At 41.4% G+C, this 18,638-nt stretch overlaps 1 protein-coding gene across 4 annotated transcripts in view; it reads right to left on the bottom strand.

The window, feature by feature from the left end:
* Positions 1-1,890: 1,890 nt before the first annotated feature.
* nrd1a (nardilysin a (N-arginine dibasic convertase)) overlaps positions 1,891-18,638 on the bottom strand; it is a 37,548-nt gene continuing 20,800 nt past the window's right edge. For all 4 annotated transcript variants that reach the window (XM_081603534.1, XM_008399286.3, XM_008399289.3 and 1 more), the window contains 19 exons: positions 17,352-17,410; positions 17,022-17,076; positions 16,824-16,928; positions 15,328-15,451; positions 14,972-15,058; positions 13,398-13,517; positions 13,231-13,282; positions 12,827-12,977; positions 11,401-11,528; positions 11,064-11,226; positions 10,877-10,908; positions 10,569-10,707; positions 10,025-10,072; positions 9,904-9,956; positions 8,206-8,289; positions 7,897-7,987; positions 7,611-7,727; positions 2,495-2,584; positions 1,891-2,405 (listed from right to left, as the gene is read on the bottom strand). In XM_081603534.1, the coding sequence (XP_081459660.1) occupies positions 2,172-2,405; positions 2,495-2,584; positions 7,611-7,727; positions 7,897-7,987; positions 8,206-8,289; positions 9,904-9,956; positions 10,025-10,072; positions 10,569-10,707; positions 10,877-10,908; positions 11,064-11,226; positions 11,401-11,528; positions 12,827-12,977; positions 13,231-13,282; positions 13,398-13,517; positions 14,972-15,058; positions 15,328-15,451; positions 16,824-16,928; positions 17,022-17,076; positions 17,352-17,410 (1,932 nt within the window). In that variant the 3' untranslated portion in view covers positions 1,891-2,171. The remainder of the gene's footprint in view (positions 2,406-2,494; positions 2,585-7,610; positions 7,728-7,896; positions 7,988-8,205; positions 8,290-9,903; positions 9,957-10,024; positions 10,073-10,568; positions 10,708-10,876; positions 10,909-11,063; positions 11,227-11,400; positions 11,529-12,826; positions 12,978-13,230; positions 13,283-13,397; positions 13,518-14,971; positions 15,059-15,327; positions 15,452-16,823; positions 16,929-17,021; positions 17,077-17,351; positions 17,411-18,638) is intronic.

The raw sequence follows: 18,638 nt of genomic DNA, 5'->3' as shown, positions 1-18,638 counted from the left end.
TTTATACGTTTTGGCCCATGAGGACGTAGCGGCAGCAGGGAGAGACAAAAAACTGAGAACCGCTTTCCTGGAGCTGAAAAGGCTGCCGTTTCATAATTTGCTCCACCATCAAAGCTGCAGCATCTCAGGTCTATGCGGTGTAATGTAGGACAAGTAACCCATGCTTAATATCCTGTAGTCTCCAGAGGATATGACCGTGGTCGATCCATCAGGGAGGCACAGCTCAGATCACAATAAGCTGAGAGCTAATTAGATCTGTTTGTCATCACCAAGAAAGCTCATTGGGGCTTTGCTGTACAGCATGTTGCAAGCATATGCCCAGAACCCGTCAAAAGATTTCCACACCGCGTCAGTGGGAAGAAGAGCCGCAGCGTCAATCCCACAGGTACATCTGGCTGCGTTTTTCGAGCACCTTTATTTTTGGCCTATTTTGCATCGTTATTATCAGGGGAGACTTTCCCGTGGGCGTATTAGTCAGTTGTGTTAACACGCTCTGCTGGGCTCTTGATCAGATTTTAATTACATCCTGTAGAGCAAAGTGCCACTGTCTTTTTCCAGTGTTGGAATATATACATATATATATATATATATATATATATATATATATATATATATATAAAGGCTTGGCACAGAAGCTTAAGATTGGCCACCTTGCACAGTTGGTGGTAACAGCACCCCAGTTTTGGCATAGATCACGCCTAGTTTAAGCTCATTAGTAGGCTTTTTCTCCATTCTGTGAAAGTCATTTTCTGCCAGCTCAGCAAATCCTCTTTTATGCCTTCAATTTTCTTGGAAATTTTTTTTTCCTCCGGTCTATTAAGATTAAGGGACATTACCAAACACCCTGCAAATTCCCTCTTAATTAAAAAGTTTGGCTCCAAGCTTAATCAATTTTTTTCCCTGGTTCTTTAAAAATCTGACCTTTTTTTTTTTTTACTCAACTTCTGAATGTGAGCATAAATGACTGAATGAATCTGAGTGATAACATTAAGAAAATGTTGCTGTTAATTTAGAGGAATTTTCAATGTTAAATTAATAACTCTGGCAATAAACGGCTTCATTGTTTTTCCTTTTCATGTTAATTTTTTAAGACTTTCCACAGACTTTTACTTGTGACTCTGACCAGGCCATTCTAAGAACGCCTGGTTTTGTGTTATAATTATCATTTAACTGGACTTTATGCAACCAGATCAGAGTTTGTTTACATTGTGTTGTACTGGAATGAACTGAATTTAATTTGGACTGGGCTTCGTTCAATATATTTGGACAAATATTGGACCAATTTTTCCTATGACAGATGTTGTGAATTGCTGCAATATTTCAGGTAAGTATATACCTGAAGTCAAGTACTTGCTGCTTGACTTCAGGTATATATAAATGAATATACTTTAGTTTTTTAAAACATCTTTATTCTTCAAATGTTATATTCTTATTTTTGTTGAAAAATGTCAACATTTGTCTTCTGATTCTTTCTAAAGTGTTGAGCTATTTTAAAAGTCTTCATATCAGGAACACGATTTTAAGACAGACTATGTTAAATTCTTGAAACGTAAGAGATAAAAGTTCTTTAGCTGTCCATTATTTTGTATTATTAATTGATCATTTTGTCACATCATTCAAGTGGCATTTTTATCATTTAAAATAAATGTTAATGTTCTCTTACCTCTCAAAATCTCAAGATACTTCCAGTTTTAGCAGCATTGTTTAATCAATTTACTTTAAATAGTGGCATTCCTTCAATCGCTTATTTGTTTTTTTCCCTCCACTATGACAATGCCACATCATGACAGGATACGACTCCTGAAATTAAAGCATCCAGATTTCAAGGTACTAATCAGTTTTTACATTTATGTTAAAGATGCATTAAGCTGAGAACCTGAGAGGAAAACAGAAGTTGAAAAGAATTTAATTCATTTTTTTCCAGGCATCTTTTTTTCCCCTCCATTCTGCTATGTCAGCATGCAAAACAATCAGTTAAAAGAAACCCCAGCCATCACTCCCAGTCTCCTTTCTCATGAACACAGTGTATTTAAAACCTGCAACGTCCAGAACTCGAGAGCAACTGATGTTGACATTTAGCGGCTGCGTCTCTAACAGGACAGAGTCCATGAGTGCGGCTCAGCGAGAGGCGGAGCTCAGCCGTCTGTCTGTCTCTCAGCTTCAGCTCACGTTCATTCGAGGATCTTGTGGTAAGGGAAGAGCGGCAGGCCTTTGATAAAATCTGGTATGTCCATTATGGGGATGGCGCCCTCTATCTTCGAGGAGGCGGGCAGCAAGGTGAGCTTTGACACTTCGCCATACGCAGACTCAGTCACTTCCTCCTCGTTATCTGCTTCTGCTTTTCCCTTCTGTTTCTTCTTACCCTCACCGTCCCCGTCATTCTCCTCAGCACCAAATCCCACCACCTTTACAAAGAAGAAAAAAAAGAGGTGCGGACGTGTGAGCCGCGCAATGAAAATGTCTTGTCTCCGCGTTGAAGCCATATGTTGCTTACGTGCACGCTGAGTTTGCGGCTGGATTCGTCCCGATGTTTTTGGAACCAGGAGAGGAGCTCGTCTCTGCTCATCTGCTTCAGAGCAGCAATCTGAAAAAAGTCAAGAAGTTACTCTCAACTGGTTATTTAATCCCAAACCAAATTATATGGGTATTTAATATAGGTGTGCAGATCGATCGGCCACCGATCATAATCGGACGATTTCTGTGAAAAAGTGTATGATCGGTGATCGGCGATCATTGGCTCTTGTTGCCGATCACACAAACCGATCACCTGCATCTCATTTCGCATCCTGCCTGTGCAGCTGGTCTCCTCTTTCCTTCACTCTGCACAAACGCTCAGCAACAAATCCTAAGCGATGTGTAACTATAACGCACTGAGTGAATGGGGAAGTTTACGTGTTGCGGCGGAAAATTACCTTGGGGTGAAGCAAGTCAAAATGCATCAACACAACGAAACTAATACGACATAAAAACAATGCCATACTTGACGGAGTTTGGCTACATCGAGGCTCACTGCAGTAAAAAAGACATATGGAGGATTAGATAGCAGGTAAAGCAGCGCACAGCTACAAACACTCACCCGAGTTAGCAAGACAGTCAGAAAGCTAAACAAATAACCCGCAAGTCTTCGAGCTGCGATGTAAGACGCTGGTTCTGTTCTCGCTGTTGAACTGCTGCTACGCGCTACAGGTAGTAATATTTCACAGATGGAGCGCCGCTTCTGCTCCACCTGGTAGTGACTCTCACACTGAACCTCTGTTTAAAGCTGCAGCATCTAACCTAAAAAAATACATTTTACATTGTATTAAAACTTTCGCTGTCCTAACATTATTTTTTCAGATAATCTCTGAAAAAATAATCGATCTCCTCCCTGTTCTGCATAATTACTCCGCTCAGTCAGAAACAGTCAATCAGAACTAGCAGTAATCAGCTAGCCGCCATGCTATCAGGAAATTTTCATTCAGTAACTCAGGATTGTTTTTTGTAATGGATCCTGTATTTGCCTTTGAATGTTAAGTTTTATACTTGAATTTTTTGGCAATGTTGAGAAGTTTTATTTTGACTCTTTGCATTATTTAGCCGCTTCAGAGCCTCCATATGTTTTCAGTCTGTTAAAGATAGTATTACCGATAGCAGTACAATTTGCACAATGCCTGTTTTGTTTTTTTCTTGGAAAAAGTTATTAAGTTTTTGTCTAGGTGAATTTATGGTTCCTTTTTCTATATAATGCAACAACTAGTGCTTATGATAAAAAAAAATAATTATGTGATCGGAATCGGCAGGAAAAAACCTGATCGGTACATCTCTAGTATTTAATATGTGAATTACAGACATACAGCATCTTACTAATGTATTCATACCCATGTGTAGTCAGTTTAGGTGGCCAGCCATATTTTGGTCAAATTACAGTGTTACCAGATGCTTTAAACATCTCTACAACTTTCACAACAGGATACACACATGCACACACACACATTCGTGTTTTCATCACTTGTCGGGACTTCACATCGACTTCCATTAATTACAGCCTAACCGTTACCCATAATCCTAATCCTATCCCTAACCATTACATACATAACCCCTACCTTAACCTTTACCATAAACCTAACCATCACAGACCTAACTACTTACCCAAAAACAACAATTTCCCTCTTGGGGACCAAGAAAATGTCCCCACAAGGTGCAACGGTCCCCATAACCCCACATTGTAGACAGAAATAGGTTCCCATAAGGATATGAAAACCTGGTACACACACTCACACACGTTTGTTTCGCTGTCTTTGTGGAGACTTTCCATTGACTTCCATTCATTTCTACAGCCTAACCCCAACCAAAACTTAATTCACACCTTGGACCTAAACCTTACCCCTAACCCCATAACAGCATTTCTTCTTTGGGAGCAGCGAGTTCCCACAATGTAGTATGTGCCAGGACAATGGTTCCCACAATGCATAAAATACAGAATACACACTTACACACACAACAGGCTTTTAGTGGCTTTGATGAACCAGTGATATCACTCATGGACTATGACATCACCCTTTAACACCAAGTTCCACAGAGCAACTCATTTGATCTACATGTCAGAAGACCGGAAATCAATTTCACATCCCAAATACCTTGGACTTTAGAGCAACCAACGGAAAAAAATGTCTGAAGAAGGTAGAGACGAAGAAGTGATGGGTGAGCTTGCCAGCATTTTTAAAGAAACAGTTGTTGATGACAGCATGGACAGACTGGAGAAGGAAAATAGTGAATTAAAGCATATTGTGGAATGTCTTTGATGTAAGCTCGAGCGCTCCAAGTCGAGTGAAAATGCTTGCTGGGAAACAAACCTGCAAGCAAAATATGATATGGCGGCAAGTCGAAACAGAGAACTCCGTGCGGAGTATGTGTTGGTTTGTACAGAACTTGATGACATGGAGCGCGAATACAAAAATACGAGAGATGAGGGGCGTCTTTTAGAAACCTCTCAAAAATCTCTCACAAGAAAACTCCAGGAGATTCTGGTAGATTTGAAGACGGCACAGAGAATCATGGATGAGAAATCTGGAGAGCAGAGAAATCTTCATGAAGAACTGAACGTTCTCAGGAGCCTGAATGCCTTTTGTAGTGAAAATCTCGAGATATTAAACAGGCAGAACATGATTTTGTGGCAGAAAAATGCTCTGCTTAAGTCAAAGGTAAGAGAACCAGCAGAGGAGGGCAACCAGGGACGAGGTTCAGCTCTGAGAAAAGTAGGTAATTGGGTATATACCACTTTAAAGACTATGTACCAGTCGGGAACACCGAGGTACTGGGTCCCACCGTGGCTCTTATAATTCCTCTGGTTAGTCTGGAAAACTGGTGCCTTGATCTTACTGGTTTTTCTTGAGTCGCTGGCTGTTCCTGAATGGCCGGCTGGTCCTGAGTCGCCGGCTGGTCCTGAGAAGGTTGCTGTTCCTGAATGGCCGGCTGTTCCTGAGTCGCCGGCTGGTCCTGAATGGCCGGCTGGTCCTGAGAAGGTTGCTGGCAGTTTCTGAGTCGCTGGCAGTTCCTGAGTCGCTGGCTTGTCCTGAATGGCTGGCTGGTCCTGAGTCGCTGGCTGTTCCTGAGTCGCTGGCTGGCTGGTCCAGCCTGAATGGCTGGCTGTTGCTGAGTCGCTGGCTGTTCCTGAGTCGCTGGCTAGCTGGTCCAGCCTGAATGGCTGGCTGTTGCTGAGTCGCTGGCTGTTCCTGAATGGCTGGCTGTTCCTGAATGGCTGGCTGGTCCTGAATGGCTGGCTGTTCCTGAGTCGCTGGCTGGTCCTGAGTCGCTGGCTGGTCCTGAGTCGCTGGCTGGTCCTGAATGGCTGGCAGTTTCTGAGTTGCTGGCAGTTCCTGAGTCGCTGGCTGGTCCTGAATGGCTGGCAGTTTCTGAGTTGGGGCTGTTCCTGAGTCGCTGGATGTTCCTGATTTGCTGGCTGGCTGGTCCAACCTGAATGGCTGGCTGGTCCTGAGTCGCTGGCTGGTCCTGAGTCGCTGGCTGGTCTTGAGTCGCTGGCTGTTCCTGAGTCGCTGGCTGTTCCTGAATGGCTGGCTGTTCCTGAATGGCTGGCAGGTCCTGAATGGCTGGCAGGTCCTGAATGGCTAGCTGGTCCTGAATGGCCGGCTGTTCCTGAGTCGCTGGCTGGTCCAGCCTGAATGGCTGGCTGTTCCTGAGTTGCTGGCTGTTCCTGAGTCACTGGCTGTTCCTGAATGGCTGGCTGGTCCTGAATGGCTGGCTGGTCCTGAGAAGGTTGCTGGCCCTGAATGGCTGGCAGTTCCTGAGTCGCTGACTGTTCCTGAGTCGCTGACTGTTCCTGAGTGGCTGGCTGGTCCTGAATGGCTGGCTGGTCCAGAGTCGCTGGCTGGTCCAGAGTCGCTGGCTGGTCCAGAGTCGCTGGCTGGTCCTGAGAAGGTTGCTGGTCCTGAATGGCTGGCAGATCCTGAGTCGCTGGCTGGTCCTGAGAAGGTTGCTGGTCCTGAATGGCTGGCAGGTCCTGAGTCGCTGGCAGGTCCTGAGTCGCTGGCTGGTCTTGAGTCGCTGGCTGGTCCTGAGTCGCTGACTGTTCCTGAGTCGCTGACTGTTCCTGAGTGGCTGGCTGGTCCTGAATGGCTGGGCTGGTCCTGAATGGCTGGCTGGTCCTGAGTCGCTGGCTGGTCCTGAGTCGCTGGCTGGTCCTGAGTCGCTGGCTGGTCCTGAGAAGGTTGCCGTCCTGAATGGCTGGCAGTTCCTGAGAAGGTTGCTGGTCCTGAATGGCTGGCAGTTCCTGAGAAGGTTGCTGGTCCTGAATGGCTGGCAGTTCCTGAGTCGCTGGCTGTTCACTAAATCTCACTAAACTGCTCACACTAACTGTATTTAATCATATTTACTGATGCTCTCATTGATAAACTGTGAAGAAAATTGTAAAAAATAGTCCTGATAAAACACTTTTTAAAAAAATATGAAGGATAAATCAATATTCGTATGACAATAAATTTATCATGATAAATTATATCAATATGATAAATACCTTAAGGCTATATACACCGACGGAAGGCGTTTGGTTAAACTGGATTTTATTTAGGGGTATCAGAGTAAAGGAGGCTAAATTAATGCAATATTTTTCATTAAAAAGAAAGAAAATCCTTTTATTTCACAGTTAACCACCACTCTTTGGTGTTGTATCAAATATAATCAAACAATTAACACTGAAAACAACAACAACAATGACTTTTGTTGGAAAACAACAACATACTTTTGCCAAGGATGAGAAATATATGTCAATCTTTTTTTCTTTTTTCAATTTTCAAGAGAAAATTATGGTAAATGACAGTAGAAAAGACGATTCCCTGCTAAAACCAAAATAAGGACGCTACAAGTCTTTTCATGGCTGGGAAGTGGCGCACAAAAAGTGTTGATGTGAACTTAATGACAATAACCTGCCTAAGAACTGGAAGAAATGGGAGCTGGTTCACTAGGTGGCACCAAAGGTTCAGAAATCCTGAACGGATCAGAATCGGTGGGTGCAGACTGGAGAGATTTTATCAACAGACATGATAATTGTAGATGACAGAGCAGATGAAGACCTCAGAGAAAATAACAGCGTGTTAAAGGATTAGCTTCCCCCTCACCTCCTTGTTGAGCCGGTCAAACACATACTGCTGCGTCAACACCTCTTGCCAGTTCCTGTTCACCTCCTCCCCAAGGTGTGTGTCCTCACACTCCTTCAGCTGCACTAATGCGGTCACCTGCACGGAGAACACACACCGCATGCTGGTTCTCGCAAACATATGACATCTAGATGAATAAGACGTGCAGCCACCGCGCCACAAAAGTTACTCCAGTTAAACTTTTTGTAACTTTTAGCTTCTTTATGAGCAGCAGAAGCTCCAATAATACACACACACGCACACAGACCTGGGTGCTGAAGGCCTCCTCAGTCAAATCACCGAGCTCCTTCCCGTACGAAGCCAAGAACTCCTCAATCTTTAACTCCACCAACTCGGAGCTGGGGGAGAGATGAGAGCGGGGAGATATTAGAGGCTGTGGGTTGAATTTGATCCCGTTAGTCATTTATCAGCTCCACTCCCTCCATTTCCAGCGCCACACAGATAAATTGTAGCTGGGGAATGGGTGAACAGTCAGATATATCATATCCCGGATCCGGGAGAAAGTGGTTAAGATAGATCGGATCTTTAAAGGGTAAAAATTGTGCTGCGGACTCACTTGAATTTAGTCGCCTGTGTTTCCACGGTGATAGAGAAACCCAGAACACCAGAGGTGTTTCTGCAGGTAGGGGAGACATGGTAACTGTAGAGGGAGAAACAAAAGACAGCGGGTAGGATTTGGAGAGAAAAATGGTTTCGGGGGCGGGGGAGAGTGAAATTTGATTGCTTCAAAGTCTTGCACAAATCCAGGCATGAAAAGTCTTTAAATTTATGAAAAACATCATTCTGGCATTACAGCAGCACTTAGCACAGGTATAAACACATTACTGGCTTCTTTTGTATACAAGAGGAAAACACAAAGAAATGGGATGTGCAGATACAGACAGATTTGCTGGCTCCTTAACGGCTCCCACAAGCCAAGTTTTACTTCCTCATAAAAAACCAGAACCTGATGTAAAGGTTCATCCCAATAAAGAAGAATATCCTTGAAAAGATTATTAAATTCAGCAACTGAAAAAAAAAAAAAAAGTGAGACTCGTTTATGAAACCTTTTCATCACACACATATATTTTTAGTTTTCATTCGGGAAACTTTGATAATTATGACCTAAACATAATGAAACTTCAAAGTCCAATTTTTTACTATTACTATTTAGATTTACCCCTCCCCACATATAACCATTTGAAAAACCTCCCGATTTTACAGATGTCCAGCAGTGACAAGTTGTAAAAGTCACAAATGAGTAATGTTGAAAAAATAAATAAATTAATTTAAAAAAACAGGTTGTTCAAAGAATCTATTGGATGGAAAATTCAATGGAAGGAAAAATTGTGTAGGAAAAAGTTGCACAAGAAACAAGGATGGACTCGACTGAGTGGATAGTAAATCAATACCAAGCATATCTCCCCTAATTCAATCTTTTCTTCTTCTTCTTTTACACTATTCAGTGTAAAAACACTGCACAGTATATACACTTGGGCTGCACAGTGGCGCAGTTGGTAGAGCTGTTGCCTTGCAGCAAGAAGGTTCTGGGTTCGATTCCTAGCCTGCGGTTTTTCTGCAAGGAGTTCGCATGTTCTCCCTGTGCATGCGTGGGTTTTCTCCGGGTACTCTGGCTTCCTCCCACAGTCCAAAAACATGACTGTCAGGTTAATAGATCTCTCTAAAGTCTCCCTAGGCGCGAGTGTGTGTGAGCATGGTTGTCTGTGTGCTGCCCTGCGACAGACTGGTGACCTGTCCAGGGTGACCCCGCCTCTCGCCTGGAACGTTAGCTGTAGAGAGACACCAGCACCTCCCAACCACAGTAAGAGACAAGGGTGTTAGAAAATGGATGGATGGAGTATATACACTTTAAAAAATATATAACTTATTTCCCTTATTAAATATCTATACTTAACAAGTCTTCATTGAGAGCAAAGTGGGACCGAGTCAAACTCCCTGTATGTGTGAACAAACATGGCAAATAAAATATAATAATATTGTACTTTTGTAATTTTTGGATTGCTCAGAATAAGTACATGGAGCTACATGTTAGGAGATGTAGATATGGAGTACAAAGATCATATCTTTGTTTCTTTCATCTATAACAGAAATTTGGCACAATCAGTTGCAACTTATTACAAGGATTATTGTAATTTATTTTTACATATAGTGGAGCAGTTATGTTTGTGTTATTACTGGATAGAAAGGAAAATAGGGAGAATGGCAAATCGGCTGCAAATCATGCAAATGTTTTGAACCTGCAGCTGAAACTCACCCCAGAGTCTCTTTAGTCCTGAGGAAATCAAAACAGGGCTCCTCCATGTGCATCTGAAAAACAACAACTCAGTCAGTACCCAAGGGGGCGAGCACCAGGGCTGATGAGATTAAACACGTACCACCAGCAGCTCCATCAGAGTGTGCTGCCTTAAAGCCTTGAGCCCAGACTGGAAGAAAAGTGCAATAAAAGGATAATGAACGCAAAAAAACAAAAACAAATGCTGGATGTTTTAGAGAAATTACTGATCCAGGGTTCCTGGGGGTTTCACTAATTTAAATTTAAAACCTTTTAAGGCCACTATGAATAAAGTTTTTAAGACCTCTATCAAAAATGCTTTTTTTCCAGGGAGGGATTGTGAAATTCCTACGGATTTTTTGTTCTCAAGTTTTTTGTTTGTTTTTGCATTTTTTGGATGACAGACGCAAAACGCTAGCTAAATAGCAGGTATTGGCTGCTTGTCACTGACAACCTGAACCGTCTTGAAACACAGGGTGCAGCGAGTGATGATGTCTGCACACAACTCAAACTTTTTCTTGACACAAAAGTCCCATTAGAAAAACCTACACTGTATTTAAGGCATTTTTTAAAAATACATTTAAGACATTTTAAGGCCTTAATTGTATGAATTTAAGAATTTTTTACCCTGTGATTTGACTTGTTACCTGGTAGTAAACGGTGACCTCAGAGTTGGCGTCCCCTTTGTTTAAGGACTTGACTTTGCAGATGTGATGCTTTTGAGGAAGCTCCACCACTCTGAACATCACCGGCACCTCTGCTGGCAGCTTGGAGAACTGCAGCTTACTGTGAGGAGGATAACAACGGGTAAAAAGGTGGTCAGCCAGGAAAATGCAGAGCAAGTGAAATAGATAAAGAGGTGAGGCATAGAGAGGCTGCAATCAAATCTATCTGATTTCACGCTATTGGTGTTTTGCTTAGGAGGCCAATTAAGAAGAGCAGGAGCTGAACTTACTCAGTGACGTACTTCAGGAACTCCACCGATTCCTGTGGAGGAAACGCAATAAGGAGTAATGATAAGACCGACTCAGCAAAACAAAGACGGAGACGTCCAATACGATTTCAACTCAGCTAAAGTGAACATCAGCAGATTCATTTAAGTCAGTCGATAGCAGTGTCAGGCAGTTTCTCTATGGACTCACAGCCCTACTGACGTTCCCCTGCACCAGCCCCTCGGCAAACAGCTCGGTCTTGAAGCTGCGGCTGAACTCCAGCAGCTCTTTGCAGGTCAGACCGGCCGTCAGAGCCTGGTACTTCTCCACCATGGACCAGCGAGAGTGCTCCAAGATCAGCAAACGCACATCCCTGGGAGGAGCAGAGAGGAAGCACTGGCGAGTCAGAGAATTTAAAAGGGTGAGTCAGATGTGGAGGGCTTTTCTATTCAGGGCTGTCGCACGTTTCACCACTAGAAGGCAACGCAGACTTTGTGATGATTCATATCGGGGGGGAAGCAGAGAGAACTGAGGGTACATAACGTACTTGCCGAGTTTTTCGGGTTTAATGAGGATGTTGAAGTAGGTTTTTTTCAGCTGCTCGGCGAACATGCTGAAGACATCATCGGAGGCAGAAAAATCAGCCAAGTGGTCGACAATCAGGTGAAATAGCAACTGCGGAGAGACACGTGGTCAGAGAGAGTGAGGCTGAGAGATTTTCCCACAATCCATCTGGGTTGTCAGGGATGCACACTGTACAAACTGTAATGTATTCATTGGGTTTGTAAGTGAAATTAACTGGGGGTGAGCATTTATCGTATCGCTTATCGTGATACATTTCTTATTATGATAAGGATTTCATTTATTGTGATAAATTCCAAATAACGTTTTAGGAAAATGTCTATATTGTCGGGATTACCATTTTTATTATTTGTTCAATGAGAGGATCAATAATTGGAAACATTGTTAAATGCAATTACTATGTGCATGTTATTGATACAAATCACACTTTTTATGTGACGGTGTCCTAACGAAGCACATTACTAATCAGAATGTGCTTCAAGAGCAGCATTTGTGTTTCTGGGGGTTATTCTTACTGCATCATGCAGTCACAGTCAAACAGTTACCTAAACAAGTCAAACAGTTTGTGTCGTCACTTTTATTGTGATTACAATCGAACCACAAAATATCACAATAATCCTTTAGGTAACACTTTATTTGAAAGGGGGTGAATAAGACTGACATGACACTGTCATAAACACCTGTCATGAACATGAATACTTATGACTGTTGTCATAAAGCGTCATTCTGTAAATTATGACACTTTTAATACAAAGTTGACATTATTCAAAATGTCTTTGTTATGACAATTTGACACTAACCAAGAAATCATTACTGATATAAATTTGTTATAAAAGTATTACTGATTACACTTTAAAAATTAGGTAACTTTGTGTTATTAAAGGCAAAGTTTCTGTGGAAATTTGTGGAATAAAATGCTTCAGTCCTATGAGATCAAAACTAAACTTTTTGGTGGTGGCAGCATGATGCTGTGGGGATGTTATTCTTCAGCAGGGACAAGGGAGTTGATGGGAACTTTTGGGAAGAAGGACAGAGCCTGCAGAGGCTAAAAAAAGAATCTTAAAAGAATGTGAATTCTGGTTTTAGAAAGGCCTAGTCAAAGTAAAAAATTGAGTGAAACTGGAAATCTGGAGCTAAACTTAAAAACTGCTCTTTACCGATGGGGTTCAACCAATCTGTGAAGTTAGTGCTTCATCAAAAGTCATTTCAGGCTATAAATGTGTAAAGCTGGTAGTTATGCTCCAACAGAGTTAAAAATGTTTCTGCTCCGCCTCAGGGGAGCAGAACAAAAAGGCACACCGCACTTACCATATTTCATTTAGTTTTTTTTTACCTTCATCTTAAAAGTACATTGAAGTTTGTGCCGTGTACTGATGGGCGAGTTCACTCACAGGCAGCTTGTGGTTGAATCCCTTCACTTTGAATATCAGGCCGTGCTCGCCCGCCACCAGCTTGTGATCCAGCTGCGCCACTTCAGCCTCGTAGGCCGGCTTGGCCAAGTTGTGGCCCAGGATGTTGACCATCAGATCAAACAAGACTATGCTGGAGGTCGACAAGATGAAGAAAGGGAGAAAATAAAAACATCAAAAGGTGAAAAAAAATCTGAACACGAAAGAAAAAAGATAAGTATGAAGCAAAGGTAAGAACAAAGCAAGGCCAGGAGGATAAACAAAACTGAATCTGTGGAGGGGTTAAAGTAAATATTAAGAGTAACTAGAGGCTGACAGGTGATAAAGTAGGTTAAAGCAGGACTCAGACGTTACTGTTCCAAACTCACATCTGAGCTTGAACTTACTTCTTTGCGGACTTTTGGATTATGGGGGAGATTAGGTGGAATCTGATGTAGGCTGCAGGAGGAGAGAGGGTAAAACAAGTCTCAGCACGTCTCTGCCGATATTAAATGTATCTATGGAAGCATTTGGCGCGATGCCACAAAGAGAAACAGTGCAGGTTTGCACACACCTTTGGGGATTTTGAATTTGTTGTCCTTCTTGTACCAGAGGCAGCCCTCGTTGCTGGTGGCTATCCGGACGGGGAAGTCTGTGTCCGGGCAGTCAGAGGGCTTCAGGGTGAAGTCGGTGGCTAAAGAAAGGCACACAGAAAGTTCGTCCACCTTCCCACTCAGAACCAACTCAAATCCTGAGTAAGGTGAAGCAAGTCGGGTCATGAGTTGAGCGAAATGAGGAAAAACAAGTTTCCCTCCAGTGACTGAAATTTCGCCCCAATATTAGAAGCAGGCTGCAGAGAGAGAGATCCTCATGTTTAGGTAAATGAAATAAATTATGTTGACATCTCGTCCTCGGCTCGGTCAGTGCAGTCTCTCAAAAATTAAGCGAATGTGTGAAAAACCTTTGCGTGTATGTATTTTATCAGTCGATTTTAGGCTTGCGTAGAAACCTGAGCTGCTTTTATTATCTCACGCCGAGGGTAAAAATCAGGTGAGCTTCACCACCAGCAGCTCTCATGTCGAGTCAAAGGAGGTAAAGTACCACTCTTACCTGTCAAAGAGTGGTGACGGCATGCGGTGCAAATTTTCAAATGCAATAAAGTCCCTTTGGCCCCAAAGGGAGCTGCTGGAAATGTTCGACTAACTAAACTGGCACCACCTGGGTCTTGAGATTGAAACTTTTGTTGAAAGTGACTCTCAATAGGCCCGTCTCTGTATGAGATCCTTAGCGTGGTTATGCATTCGGTGTGTCAGAGTTAAGAAAATGTGATGTACAGTGCGGAGAAAAAGTTTTTGCCCAAAGTTCACCCATTGGAAGTCCTATTAAAATCTTTCATTTCATGCTAATTCTATCATAGAAGATAAGAGGGGAAAAAATCTATTCCAAATCAGAGAAATTACTGAATTAAAACACTCTGCAAAGTTAATTTGAGAAATGTCTGCTTCCAGGTTGTTTTGGGAGAATGATTTTTACAGGTGTGAAACACCTAAATAAAAGGAAAACAAAACAAAGTTAAGAAAATGTAAAAAAAATAAAATAAAAAAAATGCAGATTTTGATTTCTCCACCCCATTTCCCCGAGAATTTGCTAAGTTTGGGTCCTTGAAAGTTTCTCCTCCTCTACAGGGGTCTGGACCTAAAAATCATTCAGACATTCAGGGTGATAAGTCCAATCACATCTAACAGCAGAGCAAATTTTTACCTTCCTCTGTCTTATAACAAAGGGCAGCCAAAACTCACATCAATCCACCATTCAAACACAGAACAATCAAACAACTTCACAGCAAAGAGCTCAAAAAAAGAAAAAAAGAGTAAAGCGAAATAAACAAGCTCACTGCGTCCACCGAAAAGCTACAAAGATCAATTGTTCTGCTTTGGGAGCTCACGACTTTTAGCTTGAATTCCAACTCTTCTAACAATTGAGTCACACATGAAAAAGCCTCCTGACAAACTGCAGTAATGACTGTATTTACTGGATGGGTGAATACAGAGCAAACACACAATCTTGTTTACTCCTGACCCTTTGCTATGTAGCACGCAACTGGGCACTTTCTCACTCTGTTGGGTTTAGAGGCGCTTATTTACCCACCGATGAACTCGTTCGCTGCAGGAAGGTGGAGGTCACCGTTTGGCTCCATGTTTCCACTCCATCGCTCCGTCCACTTCTTCTCAATGTCTGCATGAAGTTCACACATTCGTCAGCGCGCAAGAAAACTTCGCCGTAAATGCATAAAGCTAATTTATTTAATCGCTTTATAGTAGCAAACCTGAGGCACTAACGCCTACTTCTGTACACTTTTTAATTAAAATGTTCTGACTTTGTCGCGCTGGCTTTTCCCACCACTATATGGGCTACGGGTCACACCGAGCAGCATCAGTTTTTTTTTTTTCTTCAGCTTCACTATTAAAATGTAACAAACAACACACACACACACACACACATACCCTCCACACTGTACTGTGTGCCAAACCACTTCTCCCGGAGGGGACACTGGCCTTCGTGTTCTGGTGACAGCAGCATCAGGTTAGCCTTCTCTGGGGTTAGCAGAGAAAGAGCTGCACTGATCACCTGAACACACAAAGAAAACAAGCTCAGTTTGTAGCACATGTCACAGCAGCTCCCTAAACGATTTATTTTCAGTGTTTCGCAAAAAAAAAAAAAAAAAAGTACTACATACCCTCTTGAACTTTCAAACACTGTCAGGTAACATCTATCTACACTGACGGGTCAGGCATGAACATTTATTAGAGGAAAGGAGAAAAGCAACAACCAAGAAGTCTATTGTAACTCAGAAAAGATTAAAAGTACAGGGGAGACTATGTTGGGAGGATTAATTGGATTCATCATGATAGAGCGATAATTGAAATAAACATCAACTAATTTAGTAATTGATGAATTGTTAATAGGAGTATAAAGAGTCAAACACAGGCTACTAGCTGAAAGAAAACACTCAGGGCAGTAATTAAGCTAAAACTGCACAAAAGATATAAACATTTTGCAATTAAGATTAAAAAAAAACTTGTAAATATGTAAATGACAGCTTTAGCGTCATGTGGTTCAAATTCTGTAAAAAAAAAAAAAAAAGAAAGAAAAAAAACGTTTTGCTGTTTAGTTATTGCTTAATTGAAAAAAAATAATCGACAGATCAGCTCTATACTGTATTGATGTTAATTCAAGCAGAATGTTCTGACTGGAAAAACCTACATTTCACAGCACCTTTAAACACACCATCCAATGTGACACACAGTAGTGGCAGCATCATGCTGCGGTGATGCTTTCTGTTCAGCAGATACAGGTAATTATCGGGTACGAGGGTCTTTCAAGCAGACCAACAATCCAAACTTTATAGACAGAGCTACTAAAAAAACAGGTTATATTAAAGCACATTGGTGTAGTAAATTTGGCCCAGTCAAAGCCCAGATCAAACTGGTAACCAACAAAACTTGAAAAATTGCTGTTTTTACAAGCTGGCAGAGACGGCAGTGAGAGGTGATTCTATAAAGTACCGACTCGGGGTGGAGCTGAATGCAAATGCATGTCACACTTTTCAGATTTATTTGCACAATAGAGTGAAGCGCTTTGAAGTTTGGTTCTGTAATTTGACAAAACGCAAAAAAATAAAAAAAAGCTGAAGGAGAATGAATCCTTTCTACAAGGCAGCGACTGCGAGAAGCATTCTGCATATCACAGTGACTGAGGCTGCAGACAAAATGAAGAGCCAGAATTAGATCGTAGCTCCCATCCATAACACAAGACAGGTGCACAACTCCAACAGCTTGTTTCTGATACAGAAAGACGTAAGCCGCAAATTCATTATTGTACAAAACCCAGACTTTTTTTTTTTTTTTACATCTGCGTGACCTGTTTCATTAACACCTTTGTCTAAAAAGAGAAATGCTGCCTTTCGGAATGTAAATCCCAGAACGACTGAGCTACTTACTTCAGGGTTGTACTCAAACATAAGATGATCTCCTGTCAGGAAGTCCTCCTTCGGGAACAACTGCATGCATTCACAAATGTCCTCTACGTTCTCTATGGGGTCAATCTGACAAGGAGGAAAGCAAACAGGATTTTTTTTTTTTCTCCCCTCATACAACACAATATTTCTAGCCTCAGCTATTTGTGTTAATATCCTTACCTGTTCCTGGTAGTGAAACTCATTTGCTTCTATCCTCTGGATCTCTTCGTATATTCTGAAGGCATCGAGAAAAATAATCAAAGTTCTAACTTTTATTCATTCGAAAGAAAACCTCAGACATCACAACATGTGCCTCAAGTAAGCAGGTTAAAACAAAAAACAACAAACAGACACACGAGCAGTCAGCAAGGCAAACACATTAAATACTGTCGCTAAGTCATAAAATGCAGAAAATACAGTTTTAGGAAAAAAAAAAAAAAATTAATTTGTTTTTAGAAGACGTTTTTGTTGCTACTTTGTGTCAGTATGTGAATCTGAGTGTGTTGGTACCTTTGCCGTGGTCCGAGTTTCTGCAGCATCTTCAGATACTGGAACACCAGATCAGTGACCTGCAAAAAACACAGACAAGGATATCAGAGATTAAACGGAAACCTCAGGATTTTTAAAGAGAGGCTCTGTTAAAAGAATACATTTGTATCCTATTAGCAGCAGAAACTATCTTGGTTATAAATAATAAGTAATTAATCAGCTTACATTGCATGTCAGCTGTATGATAAATTTATAAAACAGTAAGACAGTAATCATTTGCGATAAAAAAAAAGTTTCATAGAGTGTCATGTTAAAAGTTGCTTTTTAAAGAAAAGCTGACATTTTCTACATGATTGCACACGTAGAACTACAGATTGCTAATATTACTGGCAAGTCATTTTTGTGTAAAAGTGATATAATTTCACCTCACTTAACCTTTACTGTGATGAAAGCGAGGTTGCTAATTTGAAAAGTAAAAATGAAGGAAACTTCAAGCACAGTGCAAGAGGGAACGTGATTAACCCAAATTTCTTTTTAAGTACAAAAAGAAAAGATTTTTTACAACTTTTAATTTGAATGATAGAAGGTGCAGCTTTGATCATGTTGCACCACTTAAAGCGTCAAAGTCGATAAACTCATCAGGTAGTAGTAAAAATATCTTCATTATTACAACAAAAGAAGAGATTTTAGGAAAAAGAGAAATAATGAATTCTTTGCTAAAATGCTGTAGTGGTTATCGTGGTTGACGATGAAGGCGTCAGCTGTGGTCGTGAAGTTGCACAAGAGGGACTGGAGAAGAAGTTGGCAAAGGAGTGAGGATGAAGAGACGGATGCAGAGGGACAGGAGAAGGAGATAAAAGGGAAGAAGCAGGAACCTCTTAAAAAAAAAGCACCAGGTGCAGTGTGCGAGATTGCGGTGGCATTATGTCGCTCCTTAGAATATTAAACTCTTTTGATCAAAAGGATTGTGATCCAAATCTCTGCTTTTTGACATATGAAAACAGTCTAAAGAAAGTATTAATTTCCCTTCCAATATATTTAATTATTTCTCCAAACTGATCTGAAAATAAATGTTTTCCAGAGTCTTCTCCAAACTCACTTAACTCACCATCAATATTGATTTTAATCATTTTGTTCACGTCGACAAATGTTGACATCGTTTATGTTTCCATCTTTTAATTAGAAACATAAAGGCTCACTCTGGGGACACGGTTATTTCGCCAGATCCATCATGGTGAATTTAAGTAAATATTTGGGGGAAATTCATATTTTTTATTCGTTTTCAACTGCTAAAAAGGTTTTAACTAT

Source organism: Poecilia reticulata, chromosome 22 (genome assembly GCF_904066995.2).
Source record: "Poecilia reticulata chromosome 22, P_reticulata-male-v2, whole genome shotgun sequence".
In the NCBI taxonomy this organism is placed as follows: domain Eukaryota; kingdom Metazoa; phylum Chordata; class Actinopteri; order Cyprinodontiformes; family Poeciliidae; genus Poecilia; species Poecilia reticulata.
This window is presented reverse-complemented; position numbering and strand designations above follow the sequence as displayed.